The 20,975-nt window shown below is 54.7% G+C and overlaps 7 protein-coding genes across 7 annotated transcripts; 5 read left to right on the top strand and 2 right to left on the bottom strand.

The window, feature by feature from the left end:
• Positions 1 to 73: 73 nt before the first annotated feature.
• On the top strand, positions 74 to 5,771 carry C7974DRAFT_392054 (Rap1-interacting factor 1 N terminal-domain-containing protein). Its single transcript, XM_046141639.1, has 3 exons — positions 74 to 3,318; positions 3,371 to 3,640; positions 3,692 to 5,771. The coding sequence occupies exons 1-3, from the start codon at positions 286 to 288 to the stop codon at positions 5,639 to 5,641; spliced, it is 5,253 nt and encodes a 1,750-aa protein (XP_045997833.1). The 5' UTR covers positions 74 to 285; the 3' UTR covers positions 5,642 to 5,771.
• A 13-nt stretch (positions 5,772 to 5,784) lies between these two features.
• On the top strand, positions 5,785 to 7,417 carry C7974DRAFT_471302 (galactose mutarotase-like domain-containing protein). Its single transcript, XM_046146500.1, has 3 exons — positions 5,785 to 6,516; positions 6,565 to 6,879; positions 6,936 to 7,417. Exons 1-3 carry the CDS (start codon positions 6,250 to 6,252, stop codon positions 7,311 to 7,313), a joined length of 960 nt encoding a protein of 319 aa, XP_045997832.1. The 5' UTR covers positions 5,785 to 6,249; the 3' UTR covers positions 7,314 to 7,417.
• Positions 7,418 to 7,523: 106 nt separating this feature from the next.
• Positions 7,524 to 10,201, top strand: C7974DRAFT_357244 (kinase-like protein). Its single transcript, XM_046139614.1, has 2 exons — positions 7,524 to 7,985; positions 8,040 to 10,201. The coding sequence occupies exons 1-2, from the start codon at positions 7,912 to 7,914 to the stop codon at positions 10,087 to 10,089; spliced, it is 2,124 nt and encodes a 707-aa protein (XP_045997831.1). The 5' UTR covers positions 7,524 to 7,911; the 3' UTR covers positions 10,090 to 10,201.
• Positions 10,202 to 10,354: 153 nt separating this feature from the next.
• On the top strand, positions 10,355 to 14,497 carry C7974DRAFT_462741 (uncharacterized protein). Its single transcript, XM_046146213.1, has 2 exons — positions 10,355 to 11,761; positions 11,812 to 14,497. The coding sequence occupies exons 1-2, from the start codon at positions 10,540 to 10,542 to the stop codon at positions 14,142 to 14,144; spliced, it is 3,555 nt and encodes a 1,184-aa protein (XP_045997830.1). The 5' UTR covers positions 10,355 to 10,539; the 3' UTR covers positions 14,145 to 14,497.
• A 461-nt stretch (positions 14,498 to 14,958) lies between these two features.
• On the bottom strand, positions 14,959 to 16,645 carry C7974DRAFT_164004 (uncharacterized protein). Its single transcript, XM_046136019.1, has 2 exons — positions 16,235 to 16,645; positions 14,959 to 16,171 (listed from the first exon to the last, which is right to left on the bottom strand). The coding sequence occupies exons 1-2, from the start codon at positions 16,451 to 16,453 to the stop codon at positions 15,176 to 15,178; spliced, it is 1,215 nt and encodes a 404-aa protein (XP_045997829.1). The 5' UTR covers positions 16,454 to 16,645; the 3' UTR covers positions 14,959 to 15,175.
• Positions 16,646 to 16,866: 221 nt separating this feature from the next.
• Positions 16,867 to 19,019, bottom strand: C7974DRAFT_164032 (Reticulon-domain-containing protein). Its single transcript, XM_046136020.1, has 5 exons — positions 18,570 to 19,019; positions 18,376 to 18,447; positions 18,148 to 18,264; positions 17,709 to 18,094; positions 16,867 to 17,658 (listed from the first exon to the last, which is right to left on the bottom strand). Exons 1-5 carry the CDS (start codon positions 18,712 to 18,714, stop codon positions 17,281 to 17,283), a joined length of 1,098 nt encoding a protein of 365 aa, XP_045997828.1. The 5' UTR covers positions 18,715 to 19,019; the 3' UTR covers positions 16,867 to 17,280.
• On the top strand, positions 18,839 to 19,514 carry C7974DRAFT_392038 (uncharacterized protein). Its single transcript, XM_046141638.1, has one exon. It carries the CDS (start codon positions 18,985 to 18,987, stop codon positions 19,234 to 19,236), a length of 252 nt encoding a protein of 83 aa, XP_045997827.1. The 5' UTR covers positions 18,839 to 18,984; the 3' UTR covers positions 19,237 to 19,514.
• Positions 19,515 to 20,975: the final 1,461 nt, after the last annotated feature.

Below are 20,975 nucleotides of genomic sequence, written 5' to 3'. Positions count from 1 at the left end.
ACTGACATGTCCGCTCAAATGACACGTACCCGATTCAACGGCACCATCGATTCGAGAATGCGCTGGGGCTGAAGCGCCGGGCAACCACTTAACGCGTGCGGGAAGGCGCGTTCGCGCGGCAACGTTAACGCGTCGAACGTGCCGCTCCACCAAGCTTTCCAGCCCTGGGTGGCATACAGCAACCACCATCTCGACTGTCGCTCTGATCCGTGTTCGCGCCCAGCTATGCGAGTCTGATATCCTGCTTTCATTTTTGTTTCGTCTGCGTTGGTTTCCAGCATAGCCATGGTGTTGTCCAAGTTCGAATCGCTCTTTGTCCGCCCGCCCACTCCACCCAAAGACGTCGAAGACAGCGACAAGGACGTCGACGTCGACGAGACCGTCCAATTTCTCGAGGATCCGTTTGGCGAGAAGCCTGCACAACCGAGGGCTGTGGTGAAAGTAGCTGCGAAAAAGCTGCTCAACACACCAGACCAGTCGCCGTCCTCTGATATCAGCATACCGTCCAGCTCGGCGAAGAAGAGGGTCAACTTCGAGGTCCAGACATGCGTCTCCCCGCATAAGAAAGCTGTCATAAAGTCGTGGACACCTACACGCAGCTCACCGCTTCGTCCTCTGCCGCAGACACGCGTATCGCTACCGCTCAAGTCAATCCTTAAACCCACGGACGCAGCATCCACACCGATACCGAACGACGAAGGCGCCGCCGCACACCAATTCAAATCATTCGCAGAGATGCTGGAGTCGATAGTGAAACAGCTGGCTCAAGGGGAGCGGCCCTCGCGGCTGGATGCATATCACTCGCTGCAGCGCACCATGCAAGCCTACGACAAGATACCAGACGAGCAGGCGCTGAAGAACAAAATGTCCCTATTGGCACAGTTCATCCGGCGAGATACCCAAGCCATCAGCCCTACAGGCAGCGGGCTCGATTCGCAGCTCATCGGCCAAGCGCTGAAGCTCCTTCTGGCGCTCTTTCGAATACCAGACTTGAGTGCAGCTATGGACGACGAATTCAGCTCATACATGGTCGAACGCAGTATTCAAGTTCTCACAGATGTCTCGGTATCGAAAAGCGTGGTCAACACACATCTGGCAATGCTCATGCAGCAGAATTTCCGCCCAAAGATAATGACCGGACCACGTGTGGAGAAGATCATGGATGGCCTGGACACAATACAGGACCGCGTAAAGGGGTTTTCGGTCCAAGCATATCGCCTGCGTATATACAGGAAGCTAATTCAACAACGGCCGGACCTCATGATCAGACATACAGAGCGGTGGTTCAAACACACCTTCAAGGCCTTGGTTTCAACCCACAAGGATATCTACCAGAGCGCCCTCGACACCGCCATTGCCGCTGCAAAACTCCTTGGGCATGATCGGTCTGTGGCTAAGTCGGTTCTTACAGTCCTGAACAAAGTTAGGAGCGACGGCGAGACTACTCTGGCCAAAGTTATGGCACAGGAGTTGCAAAAGATGCTCGACGGAGACAACCCATCTCTCGTACCGCAAATTTGGTCGGCTGTTACGGGACTCTTGCGGGACCACTTCGACATTAAGCTCTTCACGGACCTCGAGGAGTGGTTAAAGGTGTTCGAGAAGGCGCTCAAATCCGAGAATGATCAGGTCAAAATCTATGGAAACATAGCGTACGGCTTTCTACTCTACGCTGTGAATCCGTCTGAGGAGACAGCAAAGGTCTGGTCGAAATTTTTGTTGAACGTACCACTCCAGCAATTTCAGAGACGAGGATCGATGAAGAAGTCAGAGCGAGATGCAATCTTCTGCGGATACAACACACTGCTTTACTATGCATTCCGCCCTACCGCCAGCCATGAGCAACTCGACCGATTTTGGACCGAGTTTGTGGTAGGCTTCTGGACTCCAGTAGTACATCAGTCGGCACCCATACAAGCAGCTCTCGCGTGTCGTCATGTCTCAGCCCTGCTGAGCGGGTCTCGGAACCCTTGGGACGCACAGAGAGCTTTGGATCTTAGATTCCAGGTCATGACGCAGCTCTCTGAAGTTCCCCTAGTAGACCCGCGATGGGTCCGCAGATCGATTGGTACAGTTCTGAAGTTTGTGGAAACCTTGCTTGATACAACGGCCTGGTCCAACGGACCCCCAGAAGATGATCCGATAAAGAACATGTGGTCTGCTGTCCTCGACTCATTGGTCGAGGCAAGCAGCAAAGAGGTCATGGCATCGACTGAGAGCAAGGACGCCATGGCTCATATCGTCAATCTTCTCCGCCGTGTGTGGGATCGACACACTGCCCAGCTAGCTGTACCACAGCACAAGGAGGACAGCTGGGCGGACAAGTTCTGCTTTCTGGTCGAGAGTGTGGTGCAAAAGCTCGGTGCACTACGATTCGTCGACAAGTGCCTGACTAGGAACAGTCAAGATGAGTTTGAGGTTGCATCAACCCCTTCGTTCCGATCCCGGCTCAATGGAACTCGAACCTCGCCACTGTTGTACTTCGTCGACCTCCTGATGAACCAGTCAGAAGGCAAGCTTTCGGACTCAATTCGACTGCGCGCAATGAAGCTGGTCCTCGAGCCTGGATTCAATGCTCAGAACACCCGCCTCAGTAAACTGGAACTACTTCGGGACTGCGCTACCATCGTCGATGGTTCGATAAAAGCAGCCGTGGCCCTTGATTTCTGGTCGCAGACCGCGAGATTGTTAAAGCTTTCTATCGAGCAGCAAGTGCCTGACCCCAATGAGCGAGAATCACGCCAGCTGGGCAAAGAGTACGAGGTCACGGTGGAGCTCCTGAACTTAGGTTCCGATCATCTGCTTAGAACATCGCAAGGACTCCAGGTTCTTTCCGCTTTCATCACTACGGTTCGGAAAGAAGCTGGAGACGGTGCGCTTGTTCTGGCAGTGATTGAACGGGTTTCAGAGAGCGTCTTGGCCAGTGTCACCGACAAGTGTTCATGCTTGCCCTACACAAGTACGCTGCTGCAGAATCTTCCGAGCAAGACCATCAGCAGGCGGGTACTTGATCAGGGGAGGCAGACTCTGTGGCCGTCTTCTCCTGCGGGAGCACGTAATCATGATTTCGATCCTTACAATCACCTGTACAGCGCGGTAAACTCTGCAGGTTCTGCGGCGTACGATGAACTCGGCACCGACAACGTTGAGTCAACTAGGACATTTCTCGTGGCTTTGGGTGTATCGATCAAGAGCTGTTCGACTTCGTTGCTTGCAGTCTACTTGCGCAAAGTGCAGGAAGTGATTCGGACATGGGTCGAAGACCCTCAGAGGAAATTGCAGAATAAGGCACCAGTCTCGAAGACCTTTCAACGCGAGGTAAGCCACCGCAGCTGCATGGGGTTGGTGCTCATCAACTAACGAATTGCAGGTCGTCAGCCTATGGAGAGAAGTAAATGAGGCGATTGAAAGGCTTCCCCGCAAGGACAGTCAGGTTCTCTTGCACCTAGAGCCACTCATTACGTCTGGATTTGTTAGTCGACGCCGGAAAATTGTCAACATTTCGATCGCAACCTGGAATAAGACTTTCGGCAAGGAGGAAAACCTTCGGTACCCTCCACGATTAGAAAAGGTCCTGCGCCGCTTGCACAAGACCGTTGATCTTGCTCTGCCATCGTGGGTCACCAAGGACACTGACAGCGTAAGTCGAACTCAAACTTCTACAAAACACCCATCATTGACTAGCCCAAAGGATGCCGAACTATCTTTGTACGATTCGGATGAGAGTACTGAAGGTCTGAGACGAAGCGCTAGAAGCTCTCGTGTCAAAGAATCTCCCTACAAGATCATCAAATCTGCGCGAGACCCCAAACATCAGTCGCCCACGGTTTCTTCCCCGGCGAGCAGACGCACTTCATCACGCCGAACACCGAAAGTACGCTTACGACATGACAACTCGCAGATCCAGTTCGAAGCCATCGTATCTTCGCCATCAAATCCGTTCGTACAGGAATCGCAGATCCTGACCGAAAGACAGAAGGAGATGATTGAACGTCAAAGACTTGCTGGCGGTCTGTTTGCTGACATGCGCGCACTGTCTCCGCAACGAGAGGCCCCACCATCTCCACTGGAGCTGCATTCTGATTTGCAGAGTGTTGAGGATCTACCATCTCGCACTACACGTACCACACCGCTGAAGACACTGGCAAAGATGGGCCCCATGGACGTTTTTCTGCACTCATCGCCTACGCCACATGCGCGACGTACCTCGCAAAAGATCGTTAGCGACGATACCGATGTTGCTACCCCTACTGCGGTGCGAACAGTGCGCGTCGCGGAAGATGAAGACCTTGGGTCTTCACCGCCTCGATTCGAGGGGGCCACAACCTCAAAGTCGAGACAGCATCCACGTGAAGCTGCCGAGAGCCTTGAAGATCAACAGCCTGACAGCGTTTATTCGGCATCCTTTGATGATGGTACCACTATGGATGAGGACGCCTTGGCTGCAGCAGTGATGCTGGCTGAACAGGAGGAAGAGCTTACCAAAGGCTATGAGCTTAGCGATGACATGATGTCTGATCTACCAAGTTCCACGATTGATCTTGAGCTTACTGCACAAATCGACGCAGACATACAAACCGCCGAGGGAGCCATCAGGCCTGATGAAACCATACAGGAACCAGAAAGCGTGTTCGTCGATGCGGCATCACATCCCACATCATCCCACAACGTCCCTGCAACACAAGACGGAAGTGACACGGAAGTCGAGCCCACGCCCAAATCGTTTCGGACGCGTAAAGGCAAGAAAGCGGACACGAGCAGCACAAGCCGTGTTGAAGACTCCTTCACCTCTACTCCGGCTAAGGGCACACCTGGATCACATGTTCGGCGTTCAACGCGCCAAAGTATGGATAGTCCGATTCACATCCAGCTGTCAAACAAGAAGAGACAAAAGAATCCACGGCGAAGTAAGCAGGAATCTACCTTGGACGGACAGGCCTCATCGCCTCTTCAGGCTCAGCCCGAAGCTGCTGGTGGAGAGCTGGAGAATGGAGTTGCTGCATCGCCTACCGAGAAGACGAGGCGTGGCAAGAAGAGGAAGGCCATGGCCGATTCGCCCTCGCGTTTGGAGAGCCCCGGGGTCACACTGGAATCAGGACGCAGAAATGGCATGCGTCGCTCGCAATCAAATCTCAGCCAGGTCGAGAGCGCGACTGATGTCATAACAGACACACCTGCACCTTTCAAACGAGTCCGACAGAGTACGAACAAAGATGTCAGCGAAGCAAAACTTGAAGCGCCTCTTCCACCTAGAGATCTGCACTCCTCGCATAATAAACGCCTCAGCCACGTGCAGGTCACACCCAGGCATGACAAGGCATCTGCTCCTGCCGTAGAGGAGCAAATTGCGGCGTCGATTGCCACTGTAGCCGACACTGCTCCAGAACTCAGACACTCTGCGCTGGAACAGAGTCAGATCCAGTCACAACAGCAGGCTCCAACTGGCAGCGCCACTCCGAACCGATCCTTTGCGGAGCGTGTCATTCTTACACCAAGAAGCATTATCAATAAGTTCAAGGAAATCAAGAACTATATACTGAATGCCCGGGGACTCACTGTAAGCGAAGCAGAGGTGCGAGAGATTGACGATGTGCTATTTCACATCCGCAGAGGAGTTTTCGCCGCTGGGCAAGGAGAATAACAGCAGGTCTTTTTAAGCTCGAAATGAAAGCTTGTATTTGGATATGATTACTTCCACTATGGGAGTCGTGCATTACAGCATAAGCTAGCGAGACCGTTGTAGTAATAGATACCCACATCTTTCGTGTGAATCATCTTTGCAGTCAGAAATGCAAGTGCAAATGATGACCAATATTACGTCCTGGTCAACTAGAGTGCCAAGCTTGTAAGTTAGGTGAATGCAGCTTGTCGATCATGATCGACTGTCTGGAGAACCTGCGTGCATATCGGTGTTGGGATGCACCAAAGAGCCAATCACAATTCTTTACACAATTCTGGTGAACTCAGAAAGTGTTTCAGGCTGGTTTCAGGTGGCCGATGCAGTCGATGCATCATAGTGGGGCTCGCTCTCAGCTTCCCTGCCCCTCCTTCTTGCTCAACGTCTCCCATTAACAGACGCCACCAACAATAGCTGTAAGCTTTAGCACGCCTTTGCTTAGCTTCAGGACCGATAGCTGACGGTTAATAAGGACACATCCCCTTCTCCCACCGACTCATACCCATTCCCATCCATTCCGCAGCAAGATATCCACACAGCATCCATCCCCTCGTCGAGTCTCGCACATCACAATGGTTGACCGCGCCAACCGTCCTTCCGCCCTGAACGCACCCAAGAGCTCCGGCCCCTCTGCACAAGTCGATGTCGTCGGCGAGGGAGGTAGCCAGAAAGTTGTCGCATCGTTGCCCTCTGGCGAGAGTGTGGAGGTGTACCTCTTTGGCGCCACCGTAACTAGCTGGAAGAGCAATGGCGGAAAGACAGAGAACTTGTGGGTCAGCGAGGCTGCGGATCTGACAGGAACGAAGCCTATCAGAGGCGGTGTTCCTGTCGTATTCCCGGTATGTGTTTCTGATTGATTAACCGGTGGTTCACTTACAGGTGCGCAGGTCTTCGGCCCTCCTCCCACAACCGGCCCCACCTCGAAGCTCTCTCAGCACGGATTTGCGCGCAACTCACGCTGGGAATATCTGGGCAAGTCTTCTACAGAAGACGCACTAGACACCAGCTCCGTAAAGCTCGACTTCGGTCTTGACCGCAATGGCGTCAGCGACGAGCACCGCAAAGCATGGCCGCTGGACTTCGGTCTGGTGTACAGCGTCACATTGAGCAAGGATACGTTACAGACAGTCATCACTGTACGCAACGAGGGTGACGAGAGCTTCGAGTTCCAATTCCTGCTGCACACCTACTTCAGGGTCTCGGTACGCATCACCCACACTCGGTGCCAGAAGTATATGAGCTTACAATAATCTTGCAGGATATCTCCAAGGTCTCTGTCAACGGTCTCGGCAGCGTCGAATACGTCGACAAGGTCCTCGACGCGACCTCGCACACACAAACAGAGCCTACGCTCAAGTTCAATGGCGAAGTCGACCGCGTATACAAGGACATCAAGCTCGACACCACAAGTGTTCTGGAGGACGGCAAGCCGCGTTTCGATATCACCCGAGACAACGTCAAGGATACTGTCACTTGGAACCCCTGGATTGAGAAGGCGAAGGCCATGGGCGACTTCGCGCCAAAGGACGGCTACAAGAACATGGTCTGTGTCGAGGTCGGTGCTGTCAATGGATGGCAGAAGCTGGACAAGGGTGAGGTGTTCGAGGGTGGTATGCTTGTCAAGAGCCACTTGTAGGAATTCTCCGCATAGATCAGAGTAGGACTACAGCTGTTCCATGCCGCTACTGTAGCACTTGGATCGCTTAATGACAGCCATGAATGACATAAACGACCCAACAATAGCCTTCCAACGCACGTTATCTCATGTCCCGTTATGGAGATTATTAATATAGAGGCGTTTCCTCATCGGTGTTCCAAGATCCTGTCTTGTGATATATCACGAGCTATAGCTTGCTTCCAGACTAGGAACCCTAGCTTCGCCCGTTCCGGATCCTGTCCGAGGACCAACCACAACAACAACAATAAGATCGCAAGATAACAACAAACGCTCCCACGGTCATGCTTCAGAAGTGCAACGACAGCGAAGCAGTTCGCTCCCTCTGCTGCTACTGTCTGTGGGCGATTGATTGAAGCATCACCAGAAGATTCGAGAGCTATCCGTTGCCCCGCTTACGTCAATCACGACTTCCTACGAACAAAAGCAGACTTGTCAAACGGTCCAAATTGATTTGCGCTTGAATTCGGCATATCTGGCAGCCTTGCGCTGACAGTGAGGCTCTGCGTTGTCCCGAGGAAAAGTGGAGGTGGTGGAGCACAACACTCGAGCTCCATCCATGGATGATCGCGAACGACAGAGGAGCATGTCGCTCATACCTTACCTGCCAGCAGAATCGCGGGAAATTGTTCTGTATGTTGATGATATGCAGTCTACTTTCCATGTCGTGCGCTAACATGAATGCAGGCGTCATGGTTCAGCGGTCGTGGTTTATGATCAGCGCTCCAAGCAGCTCTCCCTCCGCGATGCTTCCAAGTCAACCGCGCTAGACGAAACGTCCTGCCCATACTGCCACCGAGCTTACCGTGAGCCCTCGCCCCACGATACCGACGATGACGAGCGTCCACATTCGCCAGGCGAACCTGGTATGGACCATGGATTCGTCAACCCAGGGTACTTCCAGATGCTGCGTGGCAGCCAGCCCAGCTCCACGGCAGGCTCACGGCCATCTTCGCCACATAAACAGCTAGAGCCTGCGATACCGCGAGGATCTTTTAGTGGATTCCGTGCGCCGGAAGGAGCGGAGTTCGTGGGTAGCACGCCTATTCCTCCAAAGAACCAAGGCATTTCTGCGAGGGCGTTTAGCCCAAACTACTTCAAGACATTCTTTGTCGAAGAGAGGGAACTCGGACGAGGAGGCAAAGGTGTTGTACTTCTTGTACAGCATGTTTTAGACGGCGTGCAGCTAGGCAAGTTCGCCTGCAAGAGAGTGCCTGTTGGAGACGACCATGAGTGGCTCGAGAAGGTCCTAATCGAAGTGCAGCTGCTACAAAACCTATCGCATCAAAACCTCGTTTCATATCGACATGTCTGGCTCGAGGACTACCAAATCAACACGTTCGGCCCAAGTGTACCTTGCGCATTCATCCTGCAGCAATACTGCGATGGTGGAGACCTACATGGCTACATCTTGGATTCTGCGAGAACAACAATCACGAAAGATCAGATGAAAGAACGCCTAAGGCGAAGATCGAAAGGGCAGATGGAGGAAGCGGAGGCTCCGCTCGGGCCGCGGCGCATGCCCTTTGAAGAAATCATCTCTTTCTTCAAGGACATTACCTCCGGATTGAACCATCTGCACACCAATGGCTACATACATCGGGACTTGAAACCCAGCAACTGTCTCCTGCATCGCGATAAGTACGGCATGAAAGTCCTGGTCAGCGACTTTGGCGAGGTACAATCAGCGAATGCTGCCAGAAACTCGTCTGGTGCCACAGGCACCATCTCATATTGTGCACCTGAGGTCCTTAAGCAGGAACGACCAGGCGGACCGTATGGCAACTTCACTACCAAGTCAGACATCTTCTCTCTTGGCATGATCGTCTACTTCATGTGCTTTGCGCGCTTACCATATCTAAACGCGGACGGCATCGACGAAGATAATGAAGACCTGGATCAGCTGCGTGCTGAGATATCCGCGTGGGCAGGAATTGACGATGAGCAGCGTATACGGTCTGACCTGCCCGAGAAATTGTACAAATCACTCAAGCGTCTGCTCGCTCTAAACCCTGATGAGCGTCCAGCGACTGAGGAGATTCTCCATGTGCTCAAATCACCCTCCGTCTTCGATGAGTTCAATGCCTACGCTGGCCCTGCGGGTATGGACGATTTCAGCCCTCGTATATCTCGCGCCGATACTCCAAGCCCCGGGCCGCAGTTGGCCAGGAAACAAAGCTCCGCACACCAATATACACGGCCTGGGCGCTCGAACCTAGGTGCGTCGGTCATGGAGCGCTCGCCAAGTCCGCCACCCACCCTTGCTTCACGCAGAGCAAGTTCAGAGGACGCGGTACTGATCTTGAGGACCAAGAAACTGGAGTTTCCTCCCCCAGAAGTGGTCAGAACGCCCTCTCCCCACAGACTCATGCTCCCACCTCCACCAGCTGGGCGGCAGAGTTGGATCATGAGGTGTCGACGCCGCGCGACCACCATCATGCAATACCCAATCACAGCAAGTATGATTAGAGTGGCTCTCTTTCTCTTGAAGGCAGCCAGCTTGTTTGGACCTTGCCAGCCGTTCGCGGCAGAACCATGGGCGGCGTACTCATTGCTTGGTTTGGCCTCCCTTGACTTCCTATACCCGCATGTTATTTTGCTGCCGCAAACTCAGCGCTGGTACAGTGGAGGCCTGGTGGGGAGTGTCGCATTGATGTTGGTGCATGTGGCGGTTGTATCGGTGCTTTGGGAGAAGGGTCGACTGTGTGCGAGAAGCATCACGTGGGATGGGTTCTGAGTAAGGCAGGCCGGCCAAAGATGCGGCACCGTGAGAGATAGACTTAAAGTTAGTGCTGAATAATATCCTCCATAGCCTTTCCCGAAGATCACGGTTCGATCATGGCGAACTGGTGGCCAGTCCATTGTGCAGCACTTGGCCCGGTTTCAGGAGTGTTGTGCTGAAAGCGTCTGATTGGACGTGGTGCACATCATAGCGCCCGCTTTAGCGAGGATGGCGCTGTTTACCCAATGTTTATGATGCCCATCCCATGTCAACACCATCCGCACCTGCCACTAACATAATACAGCTTGCCTCTGTGCGCCAGCTTTCAAAGAATTTTGGATCCTTCCTCATGCTCTTGTAGTCCTAGCAGAGCATCTCTTTCATATCCTAGTCGCGTATTTTGGACGCGCCGCAGACAAACAGCACAAACATTGTTGCGTCTGCAGCCTCACTTCACATCACGGAATGCAGTCCTCCCCTCCGACAAGTATTGGGAAAGCGCGCAATATTCGCGAGCTTTCGCGCAGCCTCAGTCACAGCCCGCGCAGTATCCCGTCGCCATCACCGCCGCCCAGCGACTCCAACCCAACCAAACACTCAGGATTTGGCACCGAGACAAGCAGCTTCTTCAACGATCCGGACGTCATCATGTCAACACAACAGAACTTTGTCGACTCGACCAACACATTACCGCAGTATCCGCGCATCCGCTCGACTGCCAAGAAGATGACCTCCTGGCAGCCGATGCGCTCGGAGCAGATCAACCCCGACACATCAATGGTAAACAAAGAGTTTGGCGACTTCGACCGCAGCTTCTCGGACGAAGAGAGTATCTCAGTCGAACAGGCGCGCGGCCTTCACAACAACCGCAGCACACCAGTCAAGCAGAGCTCTCTATTCCAAAGCCTCTACGACGTCACACCGCCTACGAACCGAACGCGTAAGTCGTATGTTGCCGAAACTGGAAGTCTCCGACGCGACGCACAAATTCGACGCGCCTCGCGCAACGACCTTGATATCGCGTCACCGCGTCCTGCGAGCAAGCGCAACTCTCCATCGATGTCAACAAAGGAGAACAAGCGCAACTCTCTGGCGCAGCTCCACGCTAAGCTTTCTGAAGATGAGTCGCCGTTCATGCAGGACCGTCCGCCCACATTGACCGTCAACTCGACCAAGAACACGCGATGGGGCAACCGGAGCCGCCAGACATCCCTCCAGATGGATGGTGTTGTGGATGAAATCGCACGCGCCAACACGAGGCCCAACTCGCGCCCTCCGACCGCCCAAAACGCGACTGCACAGTCTTTCATTCTGCCCGACCTACCTAACTTGACCGAGCTGGTGTCCGGCGTCTTCGAGGATGGTACACCTGTGTTCTCGAAGAACACATCGTCGCGATCCCGTTATGCTGCGCCTCCTGGTGGGGGTCGTCGTCCCAACCACATTCCCATCGACAGTGTACCGATTCCTGATGAAGAGAAGGCGATCTTTTCTGCTCTTCAGCAGTTGCAGGACAAGGTCGCGCAGATAGAGTCTGAACGATCTGAGCAAGAAAGGCGGATTGAGGAGCAGGACCTCGAGTTGATTGAGCTTCGCGAAAATGCACGAGCACATGAGAAGTCGCGACGCAGCGACAGCGCAAATGACTCGGATGCTGGTAAGGGGCATTGGAAGGTCGAGAAGACGCGTAAGTATTTGGTCTTTCTGCGTAGTGGAAGGTTACTAAACTTTGAACAGGCCTCGACGCGACTGTACAGACACTCCGAACGAAACTCGACCGCGCCGACCGCAAAGTTGCTGTTCTTGAGATTGAGAAGAAGCGCTTGACGACCGAACGTGACAACATGACGAACCAGCTAGGCGTTGCGTTCCAGACGTGCGAAGAGCTCAAGAACGAGAAGCTGGCTTTGGTTGATGAGAATGAAGTGCTTCGTCAGGAAGTCGACTCCCTCCGTGGCGACAATGAGGAGCTCCGCGATCAGTTGAACCACGAGATGTCGCACCACCGCGAGGAGACTGTAAACCTTCGACAACAATTCGACCAGGCCGCGAACGCGACGGAGAAGAAGAACGCCACTCTGAATGCTGAGCTGGCTCGTATGCGCACTCAGTATGATGAGAACACTCAACAGCTCGCCCGTCAGGATCTCGAGATTCGCAACGCACGTCAAGAGAGGGCTGAGTTCGCCCGCCTTCAGGCCGATAATGAGGCCCTGAAGTCACAGCTCGCCAGCATGAAGTCGAAGCGTGAATCCGAGATCAAGAAGTGGGAGCGCCAAGAATCTGCGTTGAAATCACAGGTGGAGCGTCGCGACGAGACCATTCGACACTTTCAAGATGCTACCCAGGAGGAGACGAACGATGCCATCCGATTGGATAACGAGGCCCTTCGAGAGGAGCTCGCACACCTCGCCGCGCAACACGAGGACGATTACGAGAAATGGTCCAGGAAGGAGAGTCAGCTGAAGCGCAAGGTCCAGCAACGCGAAGCAGCTGCTAGGCAGACCCTAGACCTGACCCGAGAAGTTCTCAACGTTCGGGAGACCATGGAGCAGCAGAAGAACAGCGCGCGCCCGGATACCCTCCAACGCAAGCCTAGCTACCGTCGCGAGGACACAGGCTCTCGTATCAAGAGCCGTGTCCAGCAAGAGTCGCGCAACAGCCGGTCTGAGCTTGCACAATCCAGCCGTGTCCAAGAAAACCCGCGTCAGGAGTACACTGGCGTCTCTAGGAAGGACTTCAGCAAGTCTCTGCCAGCGGACACTCGACGAAGCTTCTCCGCGCCCATCGTCGATAGGAAGGCGTACGTAGACAGCGAGGTCGAGTCGACTACGGATCTTTCTCTCAAGCCTCACGGCACTCCGTACATGTCACGTAGTGTTCAGTCTGCAAGACCAGCTGCCACTATCCAAAGACCTGCTGACTTGGACCTGACCGAGCTGAGCTTCATTGGTAGCGACGTTATTGCTCAGCTCCGTCGCCAATTGGAGGAAGAACGCGCAAACGCACGACGTGCCTCTTCTGCTCCATTCGAACAGACTGCTCGTGAGGAGACCGTTCACTCGCAGCGGCAGACTCGCGAGGATACGATGAGGTCCGTTGCTTCTGCTAAGAGCGGGCGTCGACCATCGCTGGTTCGCAAGTCATCAATGAAGGACACTACGCACCGCACAGCAGCGTCCGAATTTGAGGACGACGTTACAGGCAACCTGTCGAATCTGGATGCCGACACCGAGGCCACTCGCACCAAGGATCTTTCTATGCACAGCAACACCAGCCGTCGCCGACGTAGCGCTCCTACTGAGATGACATCTGCCTTCATTGTCCCTGACCTCAAGATTGAATCCCGCAGGCCATCCATAACCGCGAATACCATCTCCAAGCACGACAGGAACCACGACAACGCCAACTGCACTGTCTGTCGCCGCGAAGGTCTCACCTCTTCGACATCCGCTCTCCGTGTTCCCCGCCTCGTGCCAGTCTCTACTCGCATGCCCGAGGACGAGATCGATGCTACCCTCCGCCCCGCACGGTCCCCCAAAGAGGCCCTCGCCTTTGTTGTGAAGGAGCTCCAGGACGAGCGCGCTCACCTGCACATCGAGCTCGCCACACTCCGTGCCATGCTCGAACTGCACGATGCCAGCCAGGGCGCTCGCAAGCGTACCGAGATCAACGCGAGCATCCAAGAGACTCTGCGCCGACTCGAGATCAAGGATTCCCAGATCTACAACTTGTACGATGTACTTGAGGGCCAGGCTGCCGATGGCGACATCACAGAGCAGGACGTCGAGGACATCACAGAACAGATTCGCGCTGAAGACGCTAAGGAGGGTCTCAACGCTGATGTTGACATGAGTCACGTTGAGTTCGAGAGGGGAAAGAAGGGTCAGGGCAAGAGGGTCACGATCCGCAGCTTCGTCGACGAGAGCGAAACCGAGGAGATGCAGACGCGCGACTTCGGAAAAGACGCACTCCGGAAGACGATCCAGGACGACGAGACGGAGGAGTTGCCGTGGGACGGCTTCGAGGACAGCATCATCCCTGAGGGATGGGGTCACGTTACTAAGTGAACACTTTGATATGGCGTTTTCAGGGTTTGGATACCGTCATTACTACGGGCATTGGGTACAGCGTCGCACAGACGCTTCTTTCTTGTCTTCCACTCTCCTACCCTTCCTTCTCTGTCAGCTGGACGCCTCACGCCCCTCTTTTCACGGTCAGAGTCGGCACCACACACCAGCGACCTCCCGCAACCTCGGAGCTGCTTCGACTCGCCTCCGGGCTTGAGTCGGCATGCAACGAGGCCGCGGTCGAGAACGCTGGTCAACCCTGCCGTATCTGCCCCGAAAGGGGGAATAGCGGTCTTCAGTCAGTCAGCAGCAAATGGAACTCGTAGGATAGTTCAAACCATTCACTTCACTTTATTGATTCTCTATGCTATCTTGTGACTGCGTGGTCCGTGTCCGTAGCCCGGACGCCTAATACTGACCATGCCTAGATGTGAATCGAAAGCACGGCATATCCTGCATGGCAGCCTTGCCTTGCGCAGAGTCAACAACGAATACCGCCAGACACAGCCCAGACACAGCCGTGATCACCTAAGCGCCTTGCCTCTCCTCCCATGCTCCCAGCTCTCGCTCTGGCGACGTGTCAGCCCTCTCGTGTGACCAGGGTCCAGGCAGATGGCGGACACGCGTCAGATGCGCATAAGCGCTAGACGTCGAGGGCCCGGAGTTGGGAAACGGCGATGTGGGCAGGAGAGCAGAGCACGGCGTGAGACTAAATTGGACGGCGAGTGGATAGTGTACTCAGGTCCGCTTCATAGGATTCGATGACGGCAGCTGGTATCGGTGTTATGGTGTGGTACACTGCTGTCCGTGAGGGCCAGGCAGGAGTTCACGAACAAATAGGTAACATCTAGTCAAAGCGAACTCTGCATTCAGAACAAAGCTAGATACGAGTAAAGTTCTAGTAAACAAGAGAAAAGGGACTGTGTAGTCGGAGAGTTTAAAATGAACTACATACAACGCGCCAATCGATTTGAGCCAAGAGAAACCATCGTTCAAAAACCAATCCGTTCAGCCAACGTGGTCGACAGTACCTAGTTCTGCGGCACGAAACCCTCGTGTCTGGCCTTAGCAAGGAGCTCTCCAAGCTGAGGGCCCATGACGGCGAAGAGCTCGAAGGCAAGGACGTGGGCGACTACGAACATGGCGAAGAACAGAATGGCGCCGATCTTGGCGTACAACTTCAACAGGCGGCGACGGGCCTCCCAGTTGAAGCTGCGCCATGCGTCGAAGAATCCGATCTTGCCGCTTCCACCGAGCAGCTGGCTGACGACCTTGCCGGCGAAGGTGCGGTCGAAGGGCACGATGGTGTCCTGGTCTTCAGGCAGGATGGAGGATTCGATGCGGACCTGGGTGACAACGGCTGGGATGCAGAGGAACAGGGTCGAGAAGATGGCGAAGCCGACGGTGGCAAGGACGCGAACGGCGACGCACATCCACTGGCCCCTGGTGTACTGCTCGAGGTTGTCCTGGTTGAGCTTGTGGAGGCCAAGAAGCATGGCAACACCACCGGTCAGGTACATGCTGATGTAAGGCATGGCGGTAGAGACGGCCGCGGCGGGTGCAAGCGCCTTCCAGTGGGACTTGCTAGGGATGCGCTGCCAGAAAGTCGCCTCAGAGGGCATGGAAACGACCTTGTGAGTCCATGCGGCGTGCAAGTTGGCAACAGTGGCACCAGCCAGACCGCTGACAAGGATGGCCTGGCCAGGGATGCCGCTGGGGACAAGGGAAAAGAAGAAGGCCGTAAAGAAGTGAACGGCGAGGGAGAAGGCTAACGAGTACAGGGCGTGAATCTTGAAGCCCCTGAAGCGAGCGAGACGGCCGGCGTTGGCGACGACGTGCTTGACGGTGCCGCGGATGCTGGAAGTGATAGGCTTCTGACGGACGAGGGTGATGACAGGACCGGTCTCAAGAAGGGACTCCTTCTCATCTTTGGATGCGGGCTCCTCAGATGGAGAGATTGTGATGGCTGCGTGCGGGGTCTCGATCATGCAAAGGGTAGCGACGACTTCTTTGAGCATGTAGGAGAGCTAGAGGCATGGTCAGCATTCCAAAGGTTCCGTGGTTCAGGAGGCGAGGCTGAGGCTACTGACCAGGCTCAGAGCAATGATGGCCGCGTAGAAGCTCACACCCAAAAGTGCCATACCCCAAACAGGCATCTCAACGGGCTCGCCCGCACCTTCGCCATGGCCGACAGCGCGCTTGACGAAGCTGACAGTTGAAGGGTGCGAGATGGCACGACGGACGATGTCCTCTCCACCGGGAAGGTAGAGGCCTGTGGCTACGTCGAAATGAAGTTTTGCAACTCCCATGGTGATCTATGGTGTTGTGGTGTTGGAGAGGATTTACAAAGGAAGAGAAAGGGTCAAGGAGACGGATCGCCGTCCTTTGATGTTGGTCGAGCGGCGAAGGCTGGGCTGTGCTGACGACACGGATCGCGGCTGCCTAGCGTGCAGATCCCCCCAAGGCTTAGCGCGCGCTATAATTGGCCTTCCACCATCCGTCATGCCCGTTCACGGACGAACACGCGACGTGGAGTCCGTCAATGGTCTTTACAAATTGCGCCGTCGGTGGAACATTATGCAGTGGTTGCCGGTTTCACCTCATCATACGTATAGCCTACTACTGACCGCCATCATATTTGCATGTATAGTGAAACGTATGCTTGCTGAAGATTACTACCCGTAGGGTTTCCTTCACGAATAGGCACCAGTGTTAAAGTAGCAAGGGTTTGAGGGATAAGTTATGATTACGATGCCGGGAGAAGTAGTATCTGACAGAGTCCAACTCCTGAATGCCTGTGACTTTGTACGCCCCAATTCACGCTGTGAACCCAGACATACTGATGAAGAAACAAGAGAAAGGTGAAGTATATCAACGCTAAAAAAGATGACGAATCGGCTTTTAGGAGAAGATGATGTACAAGCGCTGGGTATGTTCAATCTGAACCTTTCATACGTGTCGTGAGGAACGGAGTGTCGAGCGTGAGAATCGTCTGATGAGGTCGTCAAGATGTATGGGCGAATGTGTCGTGTGCTCGCGGCCTCGGGCCGGAAGAGGGAGGGTGACATGCTGCAGCAACTTCGAAACCCGTTGTTGGGTATCAAGCTGCTACATGTGGCCGACTGGGCATGGTCGCTTACAACGCGGTCTGGGGAACCAGAGGAGGCTCCGTCTCGTGCTTGATGGGCTCGCTGATGGGCTCAACCTTGGGCTCAGCCTTGGGAGCAACAGGGAAATCCTCCTTCTTGACCTCAGCGGACGGAGAGCGTCCACGGTACTGGTTGATCGTCTCTTGAGCCTTGGTGGTGTATTGCTGGGTAAAACCCTGGACAGTCTGCGAAGCGTTGGCAGCCTGCTTGCTGGCAAGGTCCCTGATCTGGCTAGCCTGCTGGCTGGCAAGAGACCTACCCTTCTCGAGCTGGGCATCGATCACCTCCTTGTTCTGGAGGTAGATGAGCGGGCCGAGGTAGGTAATGACGGTAGCGATGAGAGCAAGGCCCCACATAGGAACAAACTGGTATCATGGTCAGCGCTGAATTGAAACCTGGCAGAAGCGTCACATACCTTAATGAGGAAGTAGGAGATCAGGGAAGCAAAGAACGCAGCAACGGTAACGTAGACGTTCTCAGCGAAAACAATACGTTGAGACTCGATAACGAAGAAGTTGATGAGCTGCTCAACATCGTCAAGCAGACGCTCGAGAGACGCCTTGGGGATAGTGAAGTACTGGCGCGGCCTGAACTGGGACGTAAGGCCCTTTCCGAGGGTAGCCTGTCCAGCGACCTCTGCCGCAGCGGTGGTACCAAGCACAATCCAGGTAAGCTTGAAGATGTAGCGGATGACGTTCAGGTATCGGGCAGCGAAGATGAAAAGGACGGCGGCGGCGAAGGAAATACCGGTCGCGCGGGGGTTCTTCCAGCTCAAGAGGCGGTAGAACATGCTGTGGTAGTCTGCCATGTATTAGCCACGACTCCACGAAACACAGCGTAGAGATTCTGCTCACGGGTGAGGTTCTGGCCAGTCGCGGTCTTCTGCTCGGGAATCTGCTTCGAGTTGGCGAGGTCTGCGAACTCGTCGCGAGTCTTGACGCCCTCTGCCTTGGCTTGCTGAGCCATAGGTCCTAGATAGTCAGTGCTGGGACTTTAGCGGGCAATGTGGGCACCTGTGTCGCGAGACCACGTTAGCACTCGTCCAACGAGCCGAGATAAGGCGCACACTGCACTTACCATACCGTTGAGGACTGTGTCCTTTGCGTTCTGCACCGAGGGGTGGTTCTGAATTGAAGCCATGGTGTTCTGTGCTGCTGTGCGGTTGTTAGGAGAGGAAAACAGGGTGGTGTGCGAAGCGCAGATAACACTGTCATATGGCGTTAGCTGCAAGGTTCTCGGCTGCAGGCGGAGGCGTTTGGTGTCCCGCTCACCTTACACTCCAGCAGGCTGTTCTTTGCGTCACCTGCAGTCTGCTGTGTCGAAGCCTGATTCGCGCTGCCGTTTACGTTCGCCGGAGCAGACAGATCAGTGAGATCCGGAAGATCTGTGTTGCTGAGCTCGACACGCGGCGCTTCAGACATGTTTGCGGTTGCGGCTGCTGTGAGGCAAGATGGGAAAGTGGAAGGGAGAATTGGTTGATTGCAGTTGCGTGAAAATTGAGTCTGGAGTCTAGGAGCAGGGGCGTGTTTGATTTTCTAGTGAAGAGACGCTTTGTCCCATTGCGCAGTGCAAGCACACGACAGTGTTCCAGCTTTCCGCCAAAAACGTCATATCGCGTTCACACAAACAATCATAGCGCCCATGCTCCACAGAATTGATGTCACTGCTGCGAACATGATGGGCATTTCACCATGGCTTTCGATGTCTTTCCTTTGGGCATCAAACCTGGTCGAGCTGGTATCGCTGCCTCTGCTCAAATTGTCGTGCTGCTCCCTTTCGCTTGTGGGATTTTGGCATGTGAAGCTCTCTGGCTAGTGCGTGACGCCATACCCAACGAGCGAGGGGCTATCCAAAACGCAGACGCACAAACACGCGAGCTTTGGCAGCGGATCAGGGCGCTCTTGTCGGACAGCCTGATTTCCATGGTAGCCAGATGTCGATGAGGCCATGCGCAAATTTCCCTGTTGTTGCTTTCGCATGTGACCGAGAATGGTTCTGGGGCTTGATGAAGCACAACAAACACAACACAGCCTTACTCCTTACTCGACACGCGAGAGCAGGAGTGCGAAGGGTGCCGAGATGTTATTGTTTTCTGAGACGTTACCTGCGTTCAGTGACGTACCACGCTGGAAAGCGGAATCTGCTTGCTACAAGTGTGCTCAGGGTCATGGAAAATCACAGGTGTTTAGAGCTCGATTGGGTTAAGATGCAGCCTGGTGGCACCAGATTCGGAAGAATCGATGTAGTTTATCTCGTTCAGCTCAACTGTCATGGACAGCCTTGCTCACGAACAGGTGATGATGGAAGCACATACTCCCGCACGACCAGCTGCGCAAGGATTGTACAGCCAACTACTTGGACCTCCGCGGACCTCAAGGCCTGTTATGGCATCATCGTGTAGAATGGCCAAAAGGACGTGAGATAGCAACGGCATTGCGTGCACCGATTATACAGCAGTCTGAGCTGGCTGAGAGCGGCATGGCCATCATGCTGCATTGTGCTGCAACCCGGTAATGGGTCCAGGGCTTTGTGGGCTCCATAGGCTCTGCATTAAGACTTCCTGATCAGCATAGGACAGCGGACGCTTGTAGATAGACTTCCGAGATCTTGGGTGTGATCAGCAAGGCGACTCCGCCCTCTTCGTACGCTCTCGCAAGACGGTCATTTCCAGTCCGCTCACGGCTGCCTGCTGTGCCAGGTGCCAATAGGCTGACAGTGTTGCACTGAGGTTTCCAGCGCCCGGCCTCACAGGCGGTAAGAGCTTGCGTCAATGCATAAAGCGGGGACGGAGACAGGCGAGGCGTGGGGGCTGCGCGGTGCACGTCTGGTCTTCAAAAGCCGGTGGAGGCCAGAAAGATCAACGGCCACTTACTTTTAATCGGACGCACTCAGGGCACTGGCCACTCCGAATGGATGCAGCAAAGGCAGCTCCGGCACCGTTCATTGCGGCCCTGCGCTGGGCGACAGGTGCTACGTATCTCAAACAGCGTCACGGGGGTCCGCGAAGGCGCCAACTCACGAAGCTGGAGCGAATCTTAGCAGCTGTCAGCGATGCTGGGAACGACCATCTGATACGCGCTCAACCAGTCAGCGGTGAGCATTTTCCTCCTGCGGCTGCGTGGGCCAGGCACATCCTTCGCAAAAGCCGCACCCACGCTTTAGGCTCACCGTGATATGGAGACAAGCGCTATCGGGCATGCAGGTCTTCGACCTAGCCCGTGTCGCTGCCAGTCCCTGTACACTGCTAGACTGCGAGATTAACGGCTCGAGGGCTCGCATCGCTGCTTTGACGCGATCACAAGGGTGGGTGCGCCTATCAGTACCTCTCGAGTCTCGGTATCTGTCCCAAGAAGGCTCGGTCGTATTGGCGACGTTGGCGGCAGTCCGTATGAATCGGCATTGCTGCACTAAACACCGCCACATACTCGCTCGACCCGCTGATGACCCTCTTCCGGGCGCGCTGCGATAACGCGGGTCCTCTTCTACTCGTGCTCAGCCTCCGTCCCCTTCACTCACCTCACCTTTATCGTGAACAACTGCAAGCAACCGCGACGGTACTGCTGCCCCTGCCGGCACCAAACGCCGCGTACCTCGCCCAGCACCTCGGTACGCCAGCGACGTGACACAAGCGAAGACATGGTCCCTGCACCCAATCTTGGACCTCGAAGACCCGCTATCGCCT

The sequence above is a fragment of the Boeremia exigua genome (assembly GCF_020726555.1).
Source record: "Boeremia exigua strain MPI-SDFR-AT-0100 chromosome Unknown C7974scaffold_5, whole genome shotgun sequence".
Classification (NCBI taxonomy): domain Eukaryota; kingdom Fungi; phylum Ascomycota; class Dothideomycetes; order Pleosporales; family Didymellaceae; genus Boeremia; species Boeremia exigua.
Note: the sequence above shows the minus strand (reverse complement) of the source record. Positions and strands in the feature narration are given on the sequence as shown.